The sequence below is a fragment of the Mesoplodon bidens genome, assembly GCF_964165515.1.
Source record: "Mesoplodon bidens genome assembly, chromosome: 8".
In the NCBI taxonomy this organism is placed as follows: domain Eukaryota; kingdom Metazoa; phylum Chordata; class Mammalia; order Artiodactyla; family Ziphiidae; genus Mesoplodon; species Mesoplodon bidens.
Window position 1 is genome coordinate 9,828,806 of NC_138165.1, and position 21,583 is coordinate 9,850,388.

A 21,583-nucleotide genomic window follows, 5' to 3' on the forward strand; every position below is an offset into this window, starting at 1 on the left:
GAGATACATGAAAACTATAAAATCTAAGAAGAAAAAATACTGGATAGGATTAACAACATATTAGATACTGCAGAAGAAAAGATTAATGAATTCAACAATATAGCAATAGAAAATATTAAAATGGCTTTTTTTAATAAAAACCAAAAAAAAAAAAGAGAGAGAAAACTGACAAAACATGAAGGGAGAGAAATATCAGTCACTTGCTGGAATTTCTATTGCTATATTAAAAATATAGATTTTTTGAGGATTTTTATAGACTAAAAACAGTGAACTTTCTAATCCATAAATATGTATGCATGTATATATCCATTTGAGTCTTTAATTTCTTCCAGAAATGTTTGCTTTCATTTTAGGAGACTGACACATTTCTATCAGATGTATTATTGGATAGTATATAGTATACTATAGTATATAGTACATAGTTTCAGATGTTACTTTAAGTAGTTATTTTTAAATTTTGCATTGCCTTATAGTATATAAAATAGTTGATTTTTGTACATTAACCTATAGTTGTAATAACCCTGATAAATTCACTCATTATTTCTAATAGTATTATGAGTGTGTGTGGATTCCATTTTTTTAAATTTGGTTCTGTTTTGTTTATATCTTCTGCAAATAAAGGCAATTTCTTTTACCTATATTTCTTTTTCTTGCCTCATTTCACTAAGTCCTCTAACACAATGTTGCAAAGAGGTGGTGAGAGCAGACATTTTTACTTTTTCCCAGTTTTGGGGGAAATGCATTGTCTTCAACATTAAGTATGATGTCAGTTGTTGTATTTTTGTACATACCATTCATCAAGTTAAATCATTTTTTTTTCTTCTGGCCCAGTTATTATTATTACTTTATTATTATTGTTGTTTTTCATTTTTAATCAAATATTTTTTCTAAATCCTTTGAGTTGTTAAGTTGACAGTATAACATAGTAAGTTGTGTTGATTAATTATTGAATATCATAGTAATCATGGATTCTTCAGGTAAACCCCACATGGTCATAATATATTATTCTTTTATAAATTGCTGGATTTTTCTTGCTACTATTTAGTTAAGGAATTTTGCATCAATATTCATGAGAAAAATTGATTTTTTTTGTCCTTGTTATGTATATGTTGAATCTGGAATCTGGTTGATGTTGGCCTTATATTTTCTGAGAGTATATGTGAACTTGGTATTAATATATTAAATGTTGAACAGAATGCACCAGTGAAGCTACTGGAACTGGAATTTACTTTGTGGGAAGAGTATTAATTTACTAAAATTAAAACTTTTAGTAGATAATGGGATATTTATATATTGTATATCTTCCTGATTGAATGTTTAGAAATTTTTCTTTTAAGAAATTCACCCATTTTATCTAAGATGTCAAATTTACTGCCCTAAAATTACTTATAGTATTCCATTACTGGCATTCCAATGTCTGTAGAACCTGTTATTAACATCATCTATTTCATTAATGAAAATGACAGTGTACTTTTTCTTTTAAGGGTCTATCTAGAACTTTATCAATTTTGTTTATGTTTTCTAAGAAAATATTTTTGGTTTTTAATATGTTTTTCTGTACTGCCAGTCCATTTTCTATATCATTTATTTCTATTCTTATCTTCATAATTTCCTTCCTTCAACTTACTTTGGATTAATTTGCTCTTTTTTTCTAGCTTCTTAAGGTGGAATCTTAGATGATTGATTTTAAAGATTTCCTTTTTTATAAAGTAAGAATTTAGAGACATAAACTTATTTCTAATCACAATGTTAGGTATCCCTAAATTTAGATTAGTTGTGTTTTCATTTTCATTTGGCTCAAAATATTTTCCAATTATTTTCCTAAATTCTTCTTTGATCTTTGTGTTATTTAAAGATGCATGTCTGATGGCAACACATTCTTGTTTCTTTTTTCTTGATTCTTTATTTTGGCTTTACTTTTGAGGGATATTTTCTAAGTTTGTTATTCTATGTTGATAGTTTTGTATTGTTTTGCTTCCCATCAGTATTCTAAAGGTTTTTCTCAATTGCTTTTTTCTGATGAGAATCCTGCAGTAACTCTTGGTTTTCTTACTATGTATGTAATATGTGGAAGTAAATGTCTTTTTATTTTTGTATCCTGCTTGAGGGTTGTTGAGCAACTTTATATTTTTCATCAGATTTGGATTTGGCCATTAGTTCATCAAATATTTTTTCCATTTCAACTTTAATTTAAAATATTATAGATATGGATATTGGCCTAAACTATCTTAGGCTCTGTTCATTTCTTTCATTAGTTTTCTCTGCATCTGGAAGTGTCTATAGATAATGTTTCAAGTTCACTAATATTCCTTCTGCAGTGTCTAATTTGCTTTTAGTATTTTTCAGAGAAGTTTTAATTTCACATATTTTAAGTTCTTAAAATATATTCTATTTATCACTACATTCATTTTTTCTTGATAAATTTTAGCATTTTTATAATAGCCAGTTTATTGTATTTGTCAGTGGATTCCATAATTTCCATCATATCTGAATCTGCCTCAATTCACTGGCTTTCTTTTCCTAGTTATGAGTCATATTTTCTAGCTTCTATATGTAGCCAGTAATGTTTTATTGGATTCTGACCACTGTGATGTTTACATTGTTGAGTTCTGGACATCGTTCTGTCCTTTTATTAATTGCTGGACTTTGTTATAGCAGATGTTTAAGCTATTTGCGGGTCAGCTTAATTATTTGAAAGCTTTAAAAAATATTTTATTTAGTGTGAGTTTGAATGACCTTTGCTCTATGACTTGTTAAGCTCTAATACTAAGGCATGACTCTTCTGGGATCTCTCCTAAACATTCCAGTGTTCTGACTGTTTGGAACTTTAATATATCCCAGCACTCTGTGAGCTCTGGCTTTTCCCAGGCTCAGAGTATCTTCCTTCGTATGCTCAGCTAGGTATTTTCAGCAACAGATGCAGGATGATCCCTCATAACCCTATGCAGATTCCTGGTGTCCTCTCACTCTGTTTCTTCTTGTGCTCCAGTGTTATCCACCTTCCCAACATTCCAGAATCTTCAACCCTTCTGAACGCCAATTTCTGCCTCAACTGTGGCTCTGAGATACCCTTATACACTTAGTTAATTGTTCCTTTTTACCCTAGAATTCAAAAAATAATTCTAGCCAGAGAGCCAGGACAATTACAACATTCAGCTGACTTTTTTCGCTTCTTTCAGGGATCAGAGGCCTATCGTGACTCTTGTCCCATGCTTGAAAAGTGTTGTGTCATGTATTTTATCCTGTTATTTTTGAAAAAAAATTCTTGTATTTTCTGTTTCACTTTTCTTTTCTTTCTTTTTGCCAAGAGGCCATGTCTACTTTCAGGTACTCCATGGCCAGAATAAGAATATTATTTTAATTGTCAATGGTTTATCATTGATACTATATTGTTAATTACAAACTCCTTAAGATGAAACATAAGGTTTTTATGATCTGCCTCCAGCCTGCCCTATAGCCTATACCTTTGATTTATCTTCAATATTTTGTTCCAGCCACATTGAACAACTTTTATCTTGCAAGTGTAAATAGTTTCATGCCTCATGATTGTGTATTCACATTCTTTCTTCCAGAAATGCTTTCCACTGACTTCCTCTTTTTTTGAACTGTGTCCACTTCTACCAGAGAAATTATCATATTCTATTATAACCATTAAGTTTTCTGATTCTTGCTTTGGACTCTGAATCTGTGTGATTTCAGGCACACCAAACCACCTCTCTTGTAAATAACTGTCGTCCTCTATAATACAAATTTGGGGAATTAGATGTTCTCAGAGATTTCTTCTATCTCCCTGATACAAGAAATTTCAGATTATTTAAATAATAGCATATTTTCAAAGAATCTATCCCAAATATTCAATTATAGAAGTTAAAATGTGAATACTTCAACTTTATACACTTTCATTAAGGATTCAGCATTTATAATGTAAGACTTGTCATAAAAATGCACTTAATGCACTTAATTGTGTATAAAAGTGTTCTTTTTATATTTAGAAACCAATATCACCTGATATTTAATGACATAGGCAGCAATTTTTAGAGATTAAAGCCCATTAAATTTTTACCTTTATAACTTACTAGAGAGCATCTTGTTGGATAAATATTTTTAAAAGTGATCAATAGTTTATTGTATTACAGTGACTAGTTAACTGAATAAGTTAATGAATAAATACAGCTAGAGGCAGCAATATGAAAGTAATATACTAATAATTTCTCATGGCTTCTCTTTATTATCAAAAATGAATGGGAAAAAATAAATTACATGAGATAAGAGGTAGTTGAAAATTTTCTACTTCTAAATCAAAGGTATTCATTTGCTCATGGTAAAAAAACAAAATCAACCCATGGTCACAGAGAAATAAAATTATATTTAAGGGAAAAAATACAGAAGAAAATAAAGCCATTTTCAAAAGCACACAGAAGTTTCTTCATGATAAATTCAGAAAATATTTTTCAATCATAGTTTTTTTGAAACATTATGAAGACAAGGTAGTGTTAAGACATGATTTTAATTGTGGGATTGAGGAGGAAAAGAGGATTAAAATGAGAACAGAAAATTAGGAAGAAGGAAGAAAGGGAGAGATGAGAAAATATTAGAGAGGAAGTATAAGGAGGGATGAGAAGGAGGTGCAATGGAGAGAAAGGAAGAAAGGGAAGAGACTAAAAATGAATTAAAGTAAAAGAAATCATATACACACGATTAAGGAGAAAGAAAAAAATGAAAATATAAAAAGAGGAAAAGAAAAGATAGCAATATGACACAAAGGACTTCTGAAATACTAAGTAAAATTTTACATATATATATCCTTTCCTAGTCACTGAACATTTTTAAAATTTAATTTTATTTATTTTTTTATACAGCAGGTTCTTATTAGTCATATATTTTATACACATCAGTATATACACGTCAGTCTCAATTTCCCAATTCATCACACCACCCACCCTGAACCCCCGCTGCTTTTCCCCTTTGGTGTCCATACGTTTTTTCTCGACTTCTGTGTCTCAATTTCTCCTCTGCAAACTGGTTCACCTGTATAATTTTCTAGGTTCCACATATATGCATTAATATACGATGTTTGTTTTTCTCTTTCTGACTTACTTCACTCTGTATGACAGTCTCTAGATGCATCCACGTCTCTACAAATGACCCAATTTCGTTCCTTTTTATGGCTGAGTAATATTACATTGTACATATGTACCACATACTCTTTATCCATTCGACTGCCAACGGGCTTTTAGGTGGCTTCCAAGACCTGGCTATTGTAAATAGGACTGCAATGAACATTGGGGTGCATGTGTCTTTTTGAATTATGGTTTTATCTGTGTATATGCCCAGTAGTGGGATTGCTGGGTCATATGGTAATTCTATTTTTAGTTTTTTAAGGAACCTCCATACTGTTCTCCATAGTGGCTGTATCAATTTACATTCCCACCAACAGTGCAAGAGGGTTCCCTTTCCTCCACACCCTCTCCAGCATTTGTTGTTTGTAGATTTTCTGATGATACCCATTCTAACCGGTGTGAGGTGATACCTCATTGTAGTTTTGATTTGTATTTCTCAACAGTTAGTGATGTTGAGCAGCTTTTCATATGTCTGTTGGCCATCTGTATGTCTTCTTAGGAGAAATGTCTATTTAGGTCTTCTGCCTATTTTGGGGTTGGGTTGATTGTTTTTTTTTTTTTTTTTTTTTTTTTTTTTTTTTTTTTTTTGCGGTATGTGGGCCTCTCACTGTTGTGGCCTCTCCCGTTGCGGAGCACAGGCTCCGGACGCGCAGGCTCAGTGGCCATGGCTTATGGGCCCAGCCGCTCTGCGGCATGTGGGATCTTCCCGGACCGGGGCACGAACCCGTGTCCCCTGCATCAGCAGGCGGACTCTCAACCACTGCGCCACCAGGGAAGCCCTGATTGTTTTTTTAATACTGAGCTGCATAAGCTGTTTATATATTTTGGAGATTAAGCCTTTGTCTGTTGATTCATTTGCAAATATTTTTCCCATTCTGAGGGTTGTCTTTTCATCTTGTTTATGGTTTCCTTTGCTGTGCAAAAGCTTTTAAGTTTCATTAGGTCCCATTTATTTATTTTTATTTTTATTTCCATTACTCTAGGAGATGGATCAATAAAGATCTTGCTGTGATTTATGTCAGAGTGTTCTTCCTATGTTTTCCCCTAAGAGTTTTATAGTGCCCGGTCTTACATTTAGGTCTCTAATACATTTTGAGTTTACTTTTGTGTATGGTGTTAGGGAGTGTTCTAATTTTATTCTTTTACATGTAGCTGTCCAGTTTTCCCAGCGCCACTTATGGAAGAGACTGTCTTTTCTCCATTGTATATCATTGTCTCCTTTGTCATAGATTAGTTGATGATAGGTGCGTGGGTTTATCTCTGGGCTTTCCATCCTGTTCAATTGGTCTATATTTCTGTTTTTGTGTCAGTACCATATTGTCTTGATTATTGAAGCTTGTAGTACAGTCTGAAGTCAGGGAGTCTGATTCCTCCAGCTCCGTTTTTTTCCCTCAAGACTGTTTTGGCTATTCGAGGTCGTTTGTGTCTCCATACAAATTTTAAGATTTTCTGTTCTAGTTCTGTAAAAAATGCCATCGGTAATTTGATAGGGATTGCATTGAACCTGTAGATTGCTTTGGGTAGTATAGTCATTTCCACAATATTGATTCTCCCAATCCAAGAACATGGTATATTTCTCCATCTGTTGGTATCATCTTTAATTTCTTTCATCAGTGTCTTACAGTTTTCTGCTTACAGGTCTTTTGTCTCCCTAGGTAGGTTTATTCCTAGGTATTTTATTCTTTTTGTTGCAAGGGTAAATGGAAGTGTTTCCTTAATTTCTCTTTCAGATTTTTCATCATTAGTGTATAGGAATGCAAGAGATTTCTGTGCATTAATTTTGTATCCTGCTACTTTACCAAATTCATTGATTAGCTCTAGCAGTTTTCTGGTGGCATCTTTAGGATTCTCCATGTATAGTATCATGTCATCTGCAAACAGTGACAATTTTACTGCTTCTTTTCCAATTTGTATTCCTTTTATTTCTTTTTCTTCTCTGATTGCCATGGCTAGGACTTCCAAAGCTATGTTGAATAATAGTGGAGACAGTGGACATCCTTCTCTTGTTTCTGATCTTACAGGAATTGCTTTCAGTTTTTCACCATTGAGAATGATGTTTGCTGTGGGTTTGTCATATATGGCCTGTATTATGTTGAGGTAAGTTCCCTCTATGCCCACTTTCTGGAGAGTTTTTATCATAAATGGGTGTTGAATTTTGTCAAAAGCTTTTTCTGCATTTATTGAGATGATCATATGGTTTTTATTCTTCAATTTGTTAATATGGTGTATCACATTGATTGATTTGCATATATTGAAGAATCCTTGCATCCCTTGGATAATCCCACTTGAACGTGGTTATGATCCTTTTAATGTGTTGTTGGATTCTTTTTGCTAGTATATTGTTGAGGATTTTTGCATCTATATTCATCAGTGATATTGGTCTATAATTTTCTATTTTTGTAGTATCTTTGTCTGGTTTTGGTATCAGGGTGATGGTGGCCTCATAGAATGAGATTGTGAGAGTTCTTTCCTCTGCAATTTTTTTGGAAGAGTTTAAGAGGGATGGGTGTTAGCTCTTCTCTAAATGTTTGATAGAATTCAACTGTGAAGCCATCTGTTCCTGGGCTTTTGTTTGTTGGAAGATTTTTAATCACAGTTTCAATTTCATTACTTGTAATTGGTCTGTTCATATTTTCTATTTCTTCCTGGTTCAGTCTTGGAAGGGTATACCTTTCTAAGAATTTGTCCATTTCTTCCAGGTTGTCCATTTTATTGGCATAGAGTTGCTTGTAGTAGTCTCTTAGAATGCTTTGTATTTCTGCAGTGTCTGTTGTAACTTATCCTTTTTCATTTCTAATTTTATTGATTTGAGTCCTCTCCCTCTTTGTTTGGTGAGTCTGGCTAATGGTTTATCAATTTTGTTTTCTTTCTCAAGGAACCATCTTTTAGTTTTATTGATTCTTGCTATTGTTTTCTTTGTTTCTATTTCATTTATTTCTGCTCTGATCTTTATGATTTCCTTCTTTCTGCTAACTTTGGGTTTTGTTTGTTCTTCTTTCTCTAGTTCCTTTAGATGTAACATTAGATTGTTTAATTGAGATTTTTCTTGTTTCTTGAGGTAGGCTTGTATAGCTATAAACTTCCCTCTTAGAACTGCTTTTGCTGTATCCCATAGGTTTTGCATCAGCATGTTTTCATTGTCATTTGTCTCTAAGTATTTTTTGCTTTCCTCTTTGATCTCTTCAGTGATCTCTTGGTTATTTAGTAACGTATTGTTTAGCTTCCATGTGTTTGTGTTTTTTACATTTTTTCCCCTGTAATTGATTTCTAATCTCATAGCGTTGTGGTCAGAAAAGATGCTTGATATGATTTCAATTTTCTTAAATTTACTATGGCTTGATTTGTGACCCAAGATATGATCTATCATGGAAAATGTTCCATGCACACTTGAGAGAAAGTAAAATCTACTGTTTTTGGATGGAATGTCCTAGAAATATCAATTAAATCTATCTGGTCTATTGTGGCATTTAAAGCTTGTGTTTCCTTATTAATTTTCTGTTTGGATGATCTGTACATTGGTGAAAGTGGGGTGTTGAAGTCCCCTACTATGTGTGTGTTACTGTCGATTTCCCCTTTTATGGCTGTTAGTATTTGCCTTATGTATTGAGGTGCTCCTATGTTGGGTGCATAAATATTTACAATTGTTATATCTTCTTCTTGGATTGATCCCTTGATCATTATGTAGTGTCCTTCTTTGTCTCTTGTAACATTCTTTATTTTTAAAGTCTCTTTTATCTGATATGAGTATTGCTACTCCAGCTTTCTTTTGATTTCCATTTGCGTGGAATATCTTTTTCCATCTACTCACTTTCAGTCTGTATGTGTCCCTAGGTCTGAAGTGGGTCTCTTGTAGACAGCATATATAGGGGTCTTGTCTTTGTATCCATTCAGCAAGCCTGTGTCTTTTGGTTGGAGCATTTAATCCATTCACGTTTAAGGTAATTATTGATATGTATGTTCCTATGACCATTTTCTTAATTGTTTTGGGTTTGTTTTTGTAGGTCCTTTTCTTCTCTTGTGTTTCCCACTTAGAGGAGTTCTGTTAGCATTTGTTGTAGAGCTGGTTTGGTGGGGCTGAATTCTCTTAGCTTTTGCTTGTCTGTAAAGCTTTTGATTTCTTCATCGAATCTGGATGAGGTCCTTGCTGGGTAGAGTAATCTTGGTTGTAGGTTCTTCCCTTTCATCACTTTAAGTATAGCATGCCACTCCCTTCTGGCTTGTAGAGTTTCTGCTGAGAAATCAGCTGTTAACCTTATCAGAGTTCCCTTGTATGTAATTGTCATTTTTCCCTTGCTGCTTTCAATAATTTTTCTTTGTCTTTAATTTTTGCCAGTTTGATTACTATGTGTCTCACTGTGTTTCTCCTTGGATTTATCCCATATGGCACTCTCTGTACTTCCTGGACTTGGGTGGCTACTTCCTTTTCCATGTTAGGGAAGTTTTTAACTATAATCTCTTCAAATATTTTCTCAGGTTCTTTCTCTCTCTCTTCTCCTTCTGGGACCCCTATAACGTGAATGTTGTTGTGTTTAATGTTGTCCCAGAGGTCTCTTAGGCTGTCTTCATTTCTTTTCATTCTTTTTTCTTTATTCTGTTCCGCAGCAGTGAATTCCAACATTCTGTCTTCCAGGTCTCTTATCCGTTCTTCTGCCTCAGTTATTCTTCTATTGATTCCTTCTACTGTAGTTTTCATTTCAGTTATTGTATTGTTCATCTTTGTTTTTTTGTTTATTCTTCTGGGTCTTTGTTAAACATTTCTTGCATCTTCTCGATCTTTGCCTCCATTCTTTTTCTGAGGTCCTGGGTCATCTTCACTATCATTATTCTGAATTCTCTTTCTGAAAGATTGCTTATCTCCATTTCATTTAGTTTTTCTGGGGTTTTATCTTGTTCCTTCATCTGGAACATAGCCCTCTGCCTTTTCATCTTGTCTATCTTTCTGTGAATGTGGTTTTTGTTCCATAGGCTGCAGGATTGTAATTCTTCTTGATTCTGCTGTCTGCCCTCTGGTGGATGAGGCTATCTATGAGGCTTGTGCAAGTTTCCTGATGGCAGAGACTGGTGGTGGGTAGAGCTGGATGTTGCTCTGGTGGGCAGAGCTCAGTAAAACTTTAATCCACTTGTCTGCTGATGGGTGGGGCTGGGTTCCCTTCCTGTTGGTTGTTTGGCCTGAGGTGACCTAACACTGGAGCCTAGCTGGGCTGTTTGTTGGAGCTAATGGTGGACTCCGGGAGGGCTCACATCAAGGAGTTCTTCCCAGAACTTCTGCTGCCAGTGTCCTTGTCCTCACAGTGAGGCACAGCCACCCCCTGCCTCTGCAGGAGACCCTCCAACACTAGCAGGTAGGTCTGGTTCAGTCTCCTATGGGGTCACTGCTCTTTCCCCTGGGTTCCAATGCACACACTACTTTGTGTGTGCCCCAGTCCTGTCGAAGTCCTGCATCAAATCCCGCTAGTCTTCAAAGTCTGATTCTCTAGGAATTCCTCCTCCCGTTGCCGGACCCCCAGGTTGGAAAGCCTGACGTGGGTCTCAGAACCTTCACTCCAGTGGGTGGACTTCTGTAGTATAAGTGTTCTCCAGTTTGTGAGTCACCCACCCAGCAGTTATCAGATTTGATTTTATTGTGATTGTGCCCTTCCTACCATTTCACTGAGGCTTCTCCTTTGTCTTTGGATGTGGGGTATCTTTTTCGGTGAGTTCCAATGTCTTCCTGTCAATGACTGTTCAGCAGTTAGTTGTGATTCTGGCATTCTCGAAAGAGGGAGTGAGAGCATGTCCTTCTACTCTGCCATCTTGAACCAATCTCGTCACTGAACATTTTAATGAAGGGTTTCTTTTTCATTATAAAGGTAATATATATTCATTATAGAACATAAGGAAAATACTTAAGAAAAAAGAACAAAAAATCAACTGAAAGGCTGCCAGGCAAATACAAGACTTTTACTGTTTCCAAATATTGTCTTCTGGAATTTTAATATGCATTTTCAAATAATTTTGTTTAAGTGGCATAAATATTTGAACTCCTTAATCACTTAGAAGTATAGCTTAAACAGTTTTGAAGAATTGACTTTTTAAAACGTATTTTTATTTTTAATCCTAGTGGGGAACTCTATTAGAACTCTATTAGAACAATTTGATGAAATTTTAATAAAGGAGTATTTACAAATATAGGACAAAGGGCAGGGAGGTCATAAGGGGTAGTACCATAACCCAGGGCTTATGGCAAGGGCTAGGCCAGCAGGTCAAGAGGAGAGAGCAGTTACTTGGAGTTGGTTGCATGAAAGATCCACAGTGACCTTCACCCAAGAGTCAGAGCAGCTTAGGTGACTCCACAGGGATAGCACTGGAGAAATACAGACTCCAAAGTCACTTTTCTGCCTCTCTTCAGTTACCTATAGGATTCACTTCAGCTGGATCCAATTGGCAGCCAAATGGCAGCAGAACTTAAGTCATCAGTACAAACTCCTGCTGGGGTAGAGACCATGGGAGAGAATAACAGTTAAGAGTGGCTCTGAAGAGACAAATGGAAGATATTCAGGGCACAAATCAGTATTCCATTAAAGTTTATTTACAAATCACCCCCTTTTATTATTTTTATTATGTTTTTTCACTAGCATCAGTAACATGGTTATAATTTTCTCTCTTTTTTGACTACTTCTCTTTTTTGATTACTTTATTTCAGATGTCAAGAGAAAAATAACTAAAAAGAAAAAGTATTGGTCTCTTCCTCATGGTGTCTTAAAACATGAATGTGTAAGGTACCAGCTGAAGCAGTAGCACTCAATCCATCACATTATAATTAAATATCTCTTCAGTATAAACTATTAAAAGGAAAAATATAGGGTAAATAGATATAAAGGATTTAATGCTTATGGTTGAGTTATTTTTTTCCGAAAGATTTGCTGTAATTTATATTTCTACCAGCATTTTGTGAGAGCCTCGTTATATCCTCATTCGCAATGTAAATTTTTTGATGTTATTAATTTGTTAGGAAAAATTACTTGGCAGTGTTTTACTTTGCATTTCTTTGATAACTGGTGGTTTAAAGGTTTTCCATGTTTGTTAAATATTTTCATTTTTCAATATACTTTTCATGCTTTATTCTATTTCGTGTGGCCCCAAAATGAGTTATGACTGATTCATTAGTTTAATGAATATTAACCTGAAGATCCATTAACCCAAAGATTTACTTGCAATCAAATGTAAATTTTATCTCAATAAATAATTGTCTTTTGAAAAGAAAATTAAGCACCTGATCACTGTTCACAGCCCTTTTTGTTTTTCTTGATCCTGAGACTATCAGAATTCACTTATAAATGAGAAAATCAGAAAGATTTCCCTCAGAGGAAAGTGTGTCACGATTTGCAACAAAAGTTATTAGAAAACAACATTGCCTTTTAACACTAGAATAAAATTAATTAAAGTCAGGTTGAGGATTTAAAAAATATATCATTTTGGCAGAATATGCAATGTAACACAAATAGTTGTTGTTTATTGAGTGTCTCCTATGTTGCAAATGTATCTCATCCTCACAGAAAATTCATTTGCTATTTTTTTACAAGGAAATTGATTCTATGAGATTATATCCACAAAAGGTATGTGGTGGACTCACTTTATACACTAATATTTCTATCTGTGAAATTCAACCTTATTTCTATTTTATCAAATAAACTGTATTTGTTATCATTATTGTTGCCATTAGTGTTAATATTCAACAGATTTAATTTGCTTACCATAACCACTTTAGGATTTACACTAAGAAGAAACTAAAAGATGTGCTAACTGATTTCCAACCACACAGAACTCCATAACTATTTAGGAGTTTTGTCTTTCTCTAGAATAGGCAGGAAGTCTCCATATGGTGGTATTTGAAGAGTATAAAATGTCTTTCTGTGTCCTCTAAAAATGATATTTGTCATTCAACATTTTACTTTTATGCCTGTCTCTCCTTTAAGTCAAAGCATTTAAGTAAGGGTACTACTTAAACCTAAGTATGTGATGAGACAGACAAAAACACAGTAGAATGAGCTGCCATTGTATGGTAGTGATAATAAACCCTATTCTGGAGTCAGACGATCTTATTTGATTCCTGGCTCTGCCACCTATTACATTAGAGTGACTCTAGCCAAGTTTTTTAACCTCTTTGTGGCTCAATTCCCTCATCTGTTAAAAGAGGATAATAAAATTAACAACATCGGGGGTGTTCTGAGGAGTAAATATGTTAATAAATATAAGCCTCATTTACTAGATTATGGTAAATCATTAGAGCATGAGAGTGTTGATTAAATAAAGTTTTTAAATGAAAGAAGGAAAAGAAGGATAGATGAAAAGAAGGAAACATGGAGGCAGGAAGCAACCTGGCTATTCATTTTTAAGATCAGCTCAGCCATGTTTGTATTTATACACTCTACTATTAAAGTTCTTAAACACACTGACCGCATCTTACTAGCAATGAACACCCAGTCTCTGTCATATTGCCTGATAAAGTAAGTCCTCACTCAACAGATGATGGACAATTGAATAATTTTTCCCAAAAGCAAATTTGTTGCTCTGGAGGAATAATCTATATGAGGCTCAAGAAAGAATGAACCAGAATATAAGGGGCCAGTAGGCTGAAATATATCTAAATGAGTCTCATCAATCACTCCTCATTCCATTAAGATTCAGTAGATAGCCTATTTCAGGCATATAAGAACCAACTCCAATTGTAACATGGCTCAAACCATTTGCTTTAATGTTTCTCTTACACAAAGGTCAAGTTGATGGTGCCTATGCTACTTTCCCCAGGCTGGGGCCTCCTTTGAAGAAGGCTCTATAGAGTACAACAGTCAGAATAAATAATATAATACTAAGGACCAATGCCAACCATGATGTTGTGTTCATGTACTTACTTGCTGGGTTGTCCGTGCCATGTAGGCTGACCACTGGAACCCCTGGACCTAAATTTTAGAAATGTATGTATAAACATTTTAAAGACATCTAAGTAATAACTACTGGAAGATTACATGATAGAGTTCTTTTTTCCAAATATAAGCATTTCATAGTTAAAACATAATGAAACAGAAACCTGATTATTAGATTTCATTCCTTTCTATGGATATTTTATTCAGAGAAGTAAGAATATACGGGGAAAGAAACTATTTGCAGGATTACTGTTACAATTCTCCCTTCTCCAAAATGCCCTATACTTCTATAGTTCTATGGTTTTAGCCAATCTTATGCACTCTACTCTCTTTTTATCTAGTCTTTTATAGAATCATCACTGATGTTCAGAAAGTTGATTCACAACCCTCATCCACTCATCCAAGATTAAATTCTATTACCACTTAGCCAAGAAAGAAAGAATGCATGTATATTAGAGGTATTTTGGCACAGTGGTTAAGAATCCACCTGCCAATGCAGGAGACAAGGGTTCAAGCCCTGGTCTGGGAAGATCCCACATGCCACGGAGCAACCAAATCCGTGCACCACAACTACTGAGGCTGTGCTCTAGAGCCCGGTTTGCAGGGCAGAAATAGAGACACAGATGTAGAGAACAAACGTATGGACACCAAGGGGGGAAAGTGGTGGGGGGGTGGCGGTGGTGGGATGAACTGGGAGATGGGGATTGACATGTATATATACATTAATATGCATAAAACAGATAAACAATAAGAACCTGCTGTATAAAAAAATAAATAAAATAAAATTCTAAAATTTTAAAAAATAAAAGCAAAAAAAAATTTCACCCACAAGATAAATTAAAACTTGGAACTTATTATATATTACTTTTAAAAATACATTACCTGGAATTGTTAATTATTTCAAATATACTGGATAATTCAAGTGTAACCATAAGATGTTATCTTAAAACTTCACTTCTCTAAGGAACTCTGTCTAGGGGTCTAATGGTTTTCCTCTGGTGTTATCCAACAAGTACTTCTCCTTTTTGATTACTTTATTTCAGATGTCAAGAGGAAAATAACTAAAAAGTATTGGTCTCTTCCTCATGGTGTCTTAAAACACGAATGTGTAAGGTACAAGCTGAAGCAGTAGCACTCAATCCATAACATTATAAGAGGACATCTCCCATTTCATCTCTGGGAAATACAGTATCCTATTAAAGGGACAGTGATTCCTATCAGTACAACCTAGAGTTACCATACTACTATGTAAGGCTATAGCATACTGTTACCAGATAGAAGAAATAATTGGGGTGAACATAATTTCTCAAAATTGAAGGGGACTAGACCCTGGGAACTAAATTTCTATAGATCCTAAATTTCTTAACAACCAAGCCATTATTTTAATAAGGAAACTATTGCTTTTCCTAATGTCTAGGTAAATTAGTTTACTATTCTAGCTTGACTTTGCTGATGTAAATATGTTTATTCACTTTTTTAAAAGGTCCATGTCAAACAGCACTTATTGATCATGTGTATGTGCACATATTGACTTACTCCCAATTTCTATCTTTTAAATAAAGTAATGGATACAATTTCTATCTCAATTAACCCCTAATTTATAACTTTTTAACAAAAACTTACATAAACTAAGAATATCAAATCATACAGCTAGGGTAATCATTATTAATGATAGTAACAGATACTGATCAAATAAAATGAATAAAATAAATTTTATCAGAAATCATCTATTACCTTTACAGAGTAATAAGAAATGTTGATTCATGGGACTAAAACTGGCACCAAAATATGTACATTGTTCTTTCATAAAGTTACATGAAATGCATTGACGATTCAATAATCCTTCAGTAGAAGCACTGGGGAAAGAAAAAGAAAGTTAGAAATGCTACCATTCCAGGTCCTTGAATGTGTGGTATCTATATTTAAATATTGACATAAACAAAGAAGCTATAGCATTACTTAGCTGAGGTTCCTTGTAAATTATGACTTACCATAAAAATGCAAACAAAGTCAATTCCCATTACTAATGTTAAGACATACTCATTTTTCTTCTCTGTAATAAAATTAAAATTATGCACACCTATATGAATGTAATATGTATGTATGCTTACAAAGAAACTGATTTTCACAGGATGCAATATAACATTCTTATTTATATTTTTATAGATATTTCTTTGTAAAGTCTTAAAAGAAATTACCCACAGAGACAAGCATAAAGTCACCAACAATAATATTAGTTGCAAGAACTAATGTTTTCACAAGTCACACACATATAAAAAGCTCATGATTTCCTAAATTCAACATTAGATTTTGATATTAGTGCCAGATTTTTCCCACTAAATAGTAGCACTGAATTTTTGGAAAAGAAAAGCTATTTTTGTATGATAATATATATAATGTTAATGCTCATACATACTTTGAGACATCAAGGAGACAGATAAAGAGAAAAGCACTCATCTCTTTATTTTACAAACAATGGTGCTTAAGGTTAGAGGGGTTGAAATAGTAACCCAAAGTTAAATTTCATGTATAGATTCATTTATTTTGTAAATAGAGATTAATTGTAAATTATCTATGCTGCTAAATGAAAACACTGTTGATGATACATTTTTTAAAACTTGGCTGGACAAAATATTCTCAATTTCATTTTGGAACAAAACACATGGTATAGTATAGTATAGTTCACAAAGTCACAGCTTCACATTTGAAACATTTTGGGCTCATATTCCAAAATTTTCCTTTCCTAGTCAAGGTGATTAATATACTAGGCATTTAAACACATTAGCTAGTTTCACCATTATGACAAATCATACCCATTTTTTTTCTTTTAAATTGTGGTATATACGTAAAACAACATTCAACATTTTAACCATTTTTCAAGTATATGGTTCAATGTCATTAATTACATTCACAATGTTGCACAACTATCACCACAGAAACTATGAATGTGTGCCAGTCACTATTAGTCACAGCTATTTAGTGACATAACTAGAATTTAAAACCTTTTCTCTCTCTACTCTTCCATATAATTTTTCAGATCCAAGTTTCCTAAAAATTATGTTGGTATTTTCTCATTATTTGGATTATGAAATTACTAAAATAGAGAAAAGCACATTTTGGACAAAATAATGACACTGAATATGTAGTAGTTCTGATTCTGCAGAAGCATCTAATCCCATAAATTAGATCAACCAATTATTATTTTTATAGCCTGGACAAGACAATGATTGAGTTTTCTGGGTCAAACACTAAGATTATCTTACAGTCAAGCAAACTGGCACTTGATGAGCCATTTAAAGGGAGATTTATCGGTACTATATTTTCTTTATAACACAGCCCTCTGCACTAGTACAGGTCATAGATATATTGACTTTTGTACTGCTCTGCCTCAGTCACTGGGGACATAAGACAAGCACACAAATCTAAGAACTCACTGTGATTCAAATCACATTTTAGGCTAATAAAGGGAGGAGAGAGAGGATGAGGCAGCTCTACTAGCTGAACTTAGCTGAGTCTAATTTTCTGACACTGTCATTTTTCGTTAAGAGTTTTACAAAATGAGAAAAATAAAACATCAGTCCAGTATTTCCACATCTCTAAAGGATTGTTCTTGACTGCCAATATTAACTACAGTATAAGTTTCAAGAAAGATAAGCTTCAGGTAACCAAAAAGAGAAAGTGACCATTACTTTAACCAAGACCACTAAACCAAAATTAGAATCATTCTCTTTAAATAAACAGCTGTTCTTCTTTTGGAAGCCATTAGAATTGAGAACATGTGTTCCAGACTCTAAGAGAAAAAAAACAAAGAATGTGAAGATGACATATTGGGATATGTGATAAAAAGGAGAGACTGGCTTCAGATGAAAACAATTTATGCATAAATAAGAGTGTGTGGATGAATTAGAGAGAGTTAAGGTACTTGAAACATGCATTTTTACTCTCAAGGGAAAGTCTAGGCTACTTGGTAAGAATCGTTGGTGACACTTCTTCAAACATGATGAATTTCCACTGAGAATATGCCATGGCAGTTTTAACACTTTAAAAATGGATCTGTGAAATGTAAATTAGAACGTGTATATGAGTCTATAATTGTAAGTTGCTTGCCAGACCAAAAAAAAAAAAATCATTCTTGGGAGGTCCTGGTGAAAGCTTTCTGAGTGAGGAGACATTTTTCATACTAAATAGGTATGACCTTAACCCCTTTTATGAATATAACTTTTCATCCGGGAAAATTGGACAGATGAAAATAGTCCCCATCCACTGCTTTATTTTAGTAAGCAAGGACCATTCCTGGTTAAATAACAATCAATGGATTATACACATTATGGGGGGGTGGGAGAGAAACTGGCACTTGATCCACTCTACTAAATGTTCACAATGCTTTTATTTTGTTCGGGAATACATAACATGTGTACAATATTAATGCCCTGAAAATATAAATGAGGCGTAGCACAAGAAAAGCCTACTGGGAAAAATATGTAAATGCCTGTGATGTGGGTAGTTGAGAAAAGGAAGCCTCAAAAAAAAAAAAAGATATTTTGAGACTGTAAAAACAAATGAGGAAAAAAATAAAGGAGGAATACGATGGTCTCCATTTCAGTTCCAACTCTTTAGGTTCACAGTGGTCCAGAGCTGAGGGACTGGGCTAAGAGTGTGGGGTTTTGTCATACTGAGTTGGTTGTCTCCTAGCCATACCAAAAATGAAACTTCAGATTTCTCCATCCCATCATTATGCTGTGTAGATGGCCCCTGAGGAATCTACCTGTGCAGGAAGATCCTCTCACATTGCTTACCTGTACAGCTGCCTCCCTCTGGGAGACGACTCGGTGCTCAGAAAGTAACTGCCAATGAAAGAAAACAACACAAACATCAGGCACCAAGCAATTTTTGCCACACCGAGTTTTCACCTGAATTTTCAAACTGTCAAAGAACAGGCAAGAGCTCTTCTATTATTTAACGGCAGGACTTGATCCATTTGGGAAACACATATTTTTTTCTTAAAATATTGTCACACTTTCCCATGATCTCTCTCAGTCTCTCTGAGTGTGTGTGTGTGTGTGTGTGCGTGCGTCTGTGCAACTGTCTAAGGATCTCTCTGCGTGAAGTATAGGAGGAATCTTAAAGAAAAGGTTGTTCTTTACATGGCCAGGCTACTTGGACTAGGACCATGGTAAGCAAAATATAAATCTAGCAGAAAAGATTGCTTTTGACAACAGTGACTTCCAACCTGACTAGAGAACCAAAAACACTCACATTTTTTGCGTCGTTTCATCGTACGCCAGGATCTTTATCACTTCCCAGTTTCCTGATGTCAGATGCCGCACAGTAATTTGCTCACTTTTACTCTGCAAAGAAATAAAATATATTGATTTTCTTCTTATTTAAATAGCATCTCTGGTCAGCACAAAAGTACAAACCGCCTGTGTCACTTTTAATTCTTTAGTTCTCAGCTAATGTTGAGTTTCTAATTTTCAATCTTAAGAATATATCCACATGTGCATAAACATAGATGTAGGTAAGATGGTGCCTTTATTCCTATGCTGTAGGAAAACCGTTCAGAAAAACATCTCCAGGTGAGGATTACGTGTGCATCATCATCTTGACATAGGAAGTCATCTGGGCATTTGGTACAGACACAGGACCTTGTTAACTCTCATCTAAATGATAGACAGCTATGCAGTTTGGAAAGCTTTAAATAAAATATTTCAAACAAACTTCATTCCAAATAGATTCTGTTATATTATTTTAACCTTTACAGAGGTGCATTGCTATATGATTTGCTATTTTCACTCAATAATTTATTTCTGAGATCATTAAATATCATCATTATTGATGAGATCATCAATAATTTATTTCTGAGATCACAGTGACCCTTGTAGCCATAGTTTATTTTCACTGCTATATGGCATTTTATTGTATGTATGAATACAGTAAAATTTATTTATTTTTTGACATTTGAGTTTTTCCAAATTTTTGCTCTTAAAAACAAGTTGTCTATGAACAGTTTTATTAATGTCTCCCGGTGCATGTGGCAGGATTTTCTTGAGATGAACACATAAATGGGATTGCTTGGTCAAAAGATAAATGTCTCCTACCTAACTCAATAGTGACATTATTTTCCAAAGTTGTGCCGATTTAGAATCTACTAGCAATGTGAGTTTCTGTTGCTCCACATTTTCTCCACTTCCTCACCAATAGTTAATTTCATCAGACTATTTAATTTTTTGTCAAACTAATGAGTGTGAAACTGTATCTCATTCACTTCCTTTATTTTTAAGAAAATATTCAAATCTACAGAAAGGTTAATGCATAGTACATGAATACCCATAAAACCGTTACCTAGATTCACCAAACATTAACATTTTGAATATTTGCCCTCCCCCTTTCTTAATATGCTAAATCATATGAAAGGAAGTTGAAAGCATCAGACTATTCCAGCTCTAAATATTTCAGTATACATCTCTCAAAATTAACAGTATTTTCTCATATAAGCAAATTACATATCATACCTATGAATAACAATATTAATATCATATAAATATATAGTATGTATTCTAATTTCCACACTGCCCTAAGTAACCCAAATATCTCCATATCTATATATCTATATCTATCTTTCTATCTATCTACATATCTACCTATCTACATAATTGCTTTGGGTTGTCACCTCTTTAGTCTCTTTTAAAGTAAAAGTTATCCTATCTTTTCTTGAGTTCTACAACATTGACCATTTTGGGGGTGGCGATTGCTGTGGCATGTGGCATGTGGAATTTCCCTGACCAGGGACTGAACCTGTGTCCCCTTCATTGGAAGGGTGGAGTCTTAACCACTGGACCGCCAGGGTAGTCCACACTGACCATTTTTAAGACTCTTGGTCCAGTGATCTGATACGTAGAGCATTTTTGATTTATCTGATTTTTTAAAATGATATAATTTAGGCTAATATTTTTGGCAAGAATATTATATAGGCGATATTGGATACCTCTTATGCTTCATATTAGGAGACACACCATTACACTTCTTCCCACTCTTAACAATGCTGTTTACAAGGTAACTGATATATGTTCACTGTAAAGTACATTTTGCCCTGTAGTTAAAAGTGGGATGACGCTTGCACATTACATGAATAGCTTTTCCTCCATGAACTTTCCACTCAGTAGTTTTGGTATCCATTCATGACCTTTCCCTGAGCAAATTATCATTTGGAAGTGATTTTCTAACTAACATCCATTCTATATTTATTAGGTGGTATTCGTCTGTAAAAAGAACTTTCCCTACTTTTTCCCCCTCACATGTGTTCATTCTCTTTATCTCCCTCTTCCTCATACTATTATAAACATTTTTAACCTGACGTGTTACATTCCATTACTGTTATTTTGTTGTTGTTGTTGTCATTCTTTATGATGCTGAAATTGACAAACTTTGGTTAGTGGGACCCCTTCAAGCTAACCTCTCTATTCTTTGGAAATGATTATGTTAGTTTTAGAGCACTTCCTTGTTTTCTGCACAGTAAGATGTTCTAAGATCACTTCTTATCTCCCATATCCATGATCAATA

At 34.2% G+C, this 21,583-nt stretch overlaps 1 protein-coding gene across 5 annotated transcripts in view; it reads right to left on the reverse strand.

Annotated features, from left to right (window-relative positions):
• The window catches only part of DPP10 (dipeptidyl peptidase like 10), a gene marked incomplete at both ends in the record, with an annotated part of 1,352,958 nt that overhangs the window by 44,349 nt on the left and 1,287,026 nt on the right, over window positions 1-21,583 (reverse strand). For all 5 annotated transcript variants that reach the window (XM_081242278.1, XM_081242277.1, XM_081242276.1 and 2 more), the window contains 4 exons: window positions 14,012-14,059; window positions 15,758-15,879; window positions 18,820-18,867; window positions 19,280-19,371. In XM_081242278.1, coding sequence (XP_081098404.1) covers window positions 14,012-14,059; window positions 15,758-15,879; window positions 18,820-18,867; window positions 19,280-19,371 — 310 coding nt within the window. The remainder of the gene's footprint in view (window positions 1-14,011; window positions 14,060-15,757; window positions 15,880-18,819; window positions 18,868-19,279; window positions 19,372-21,583) is intronic.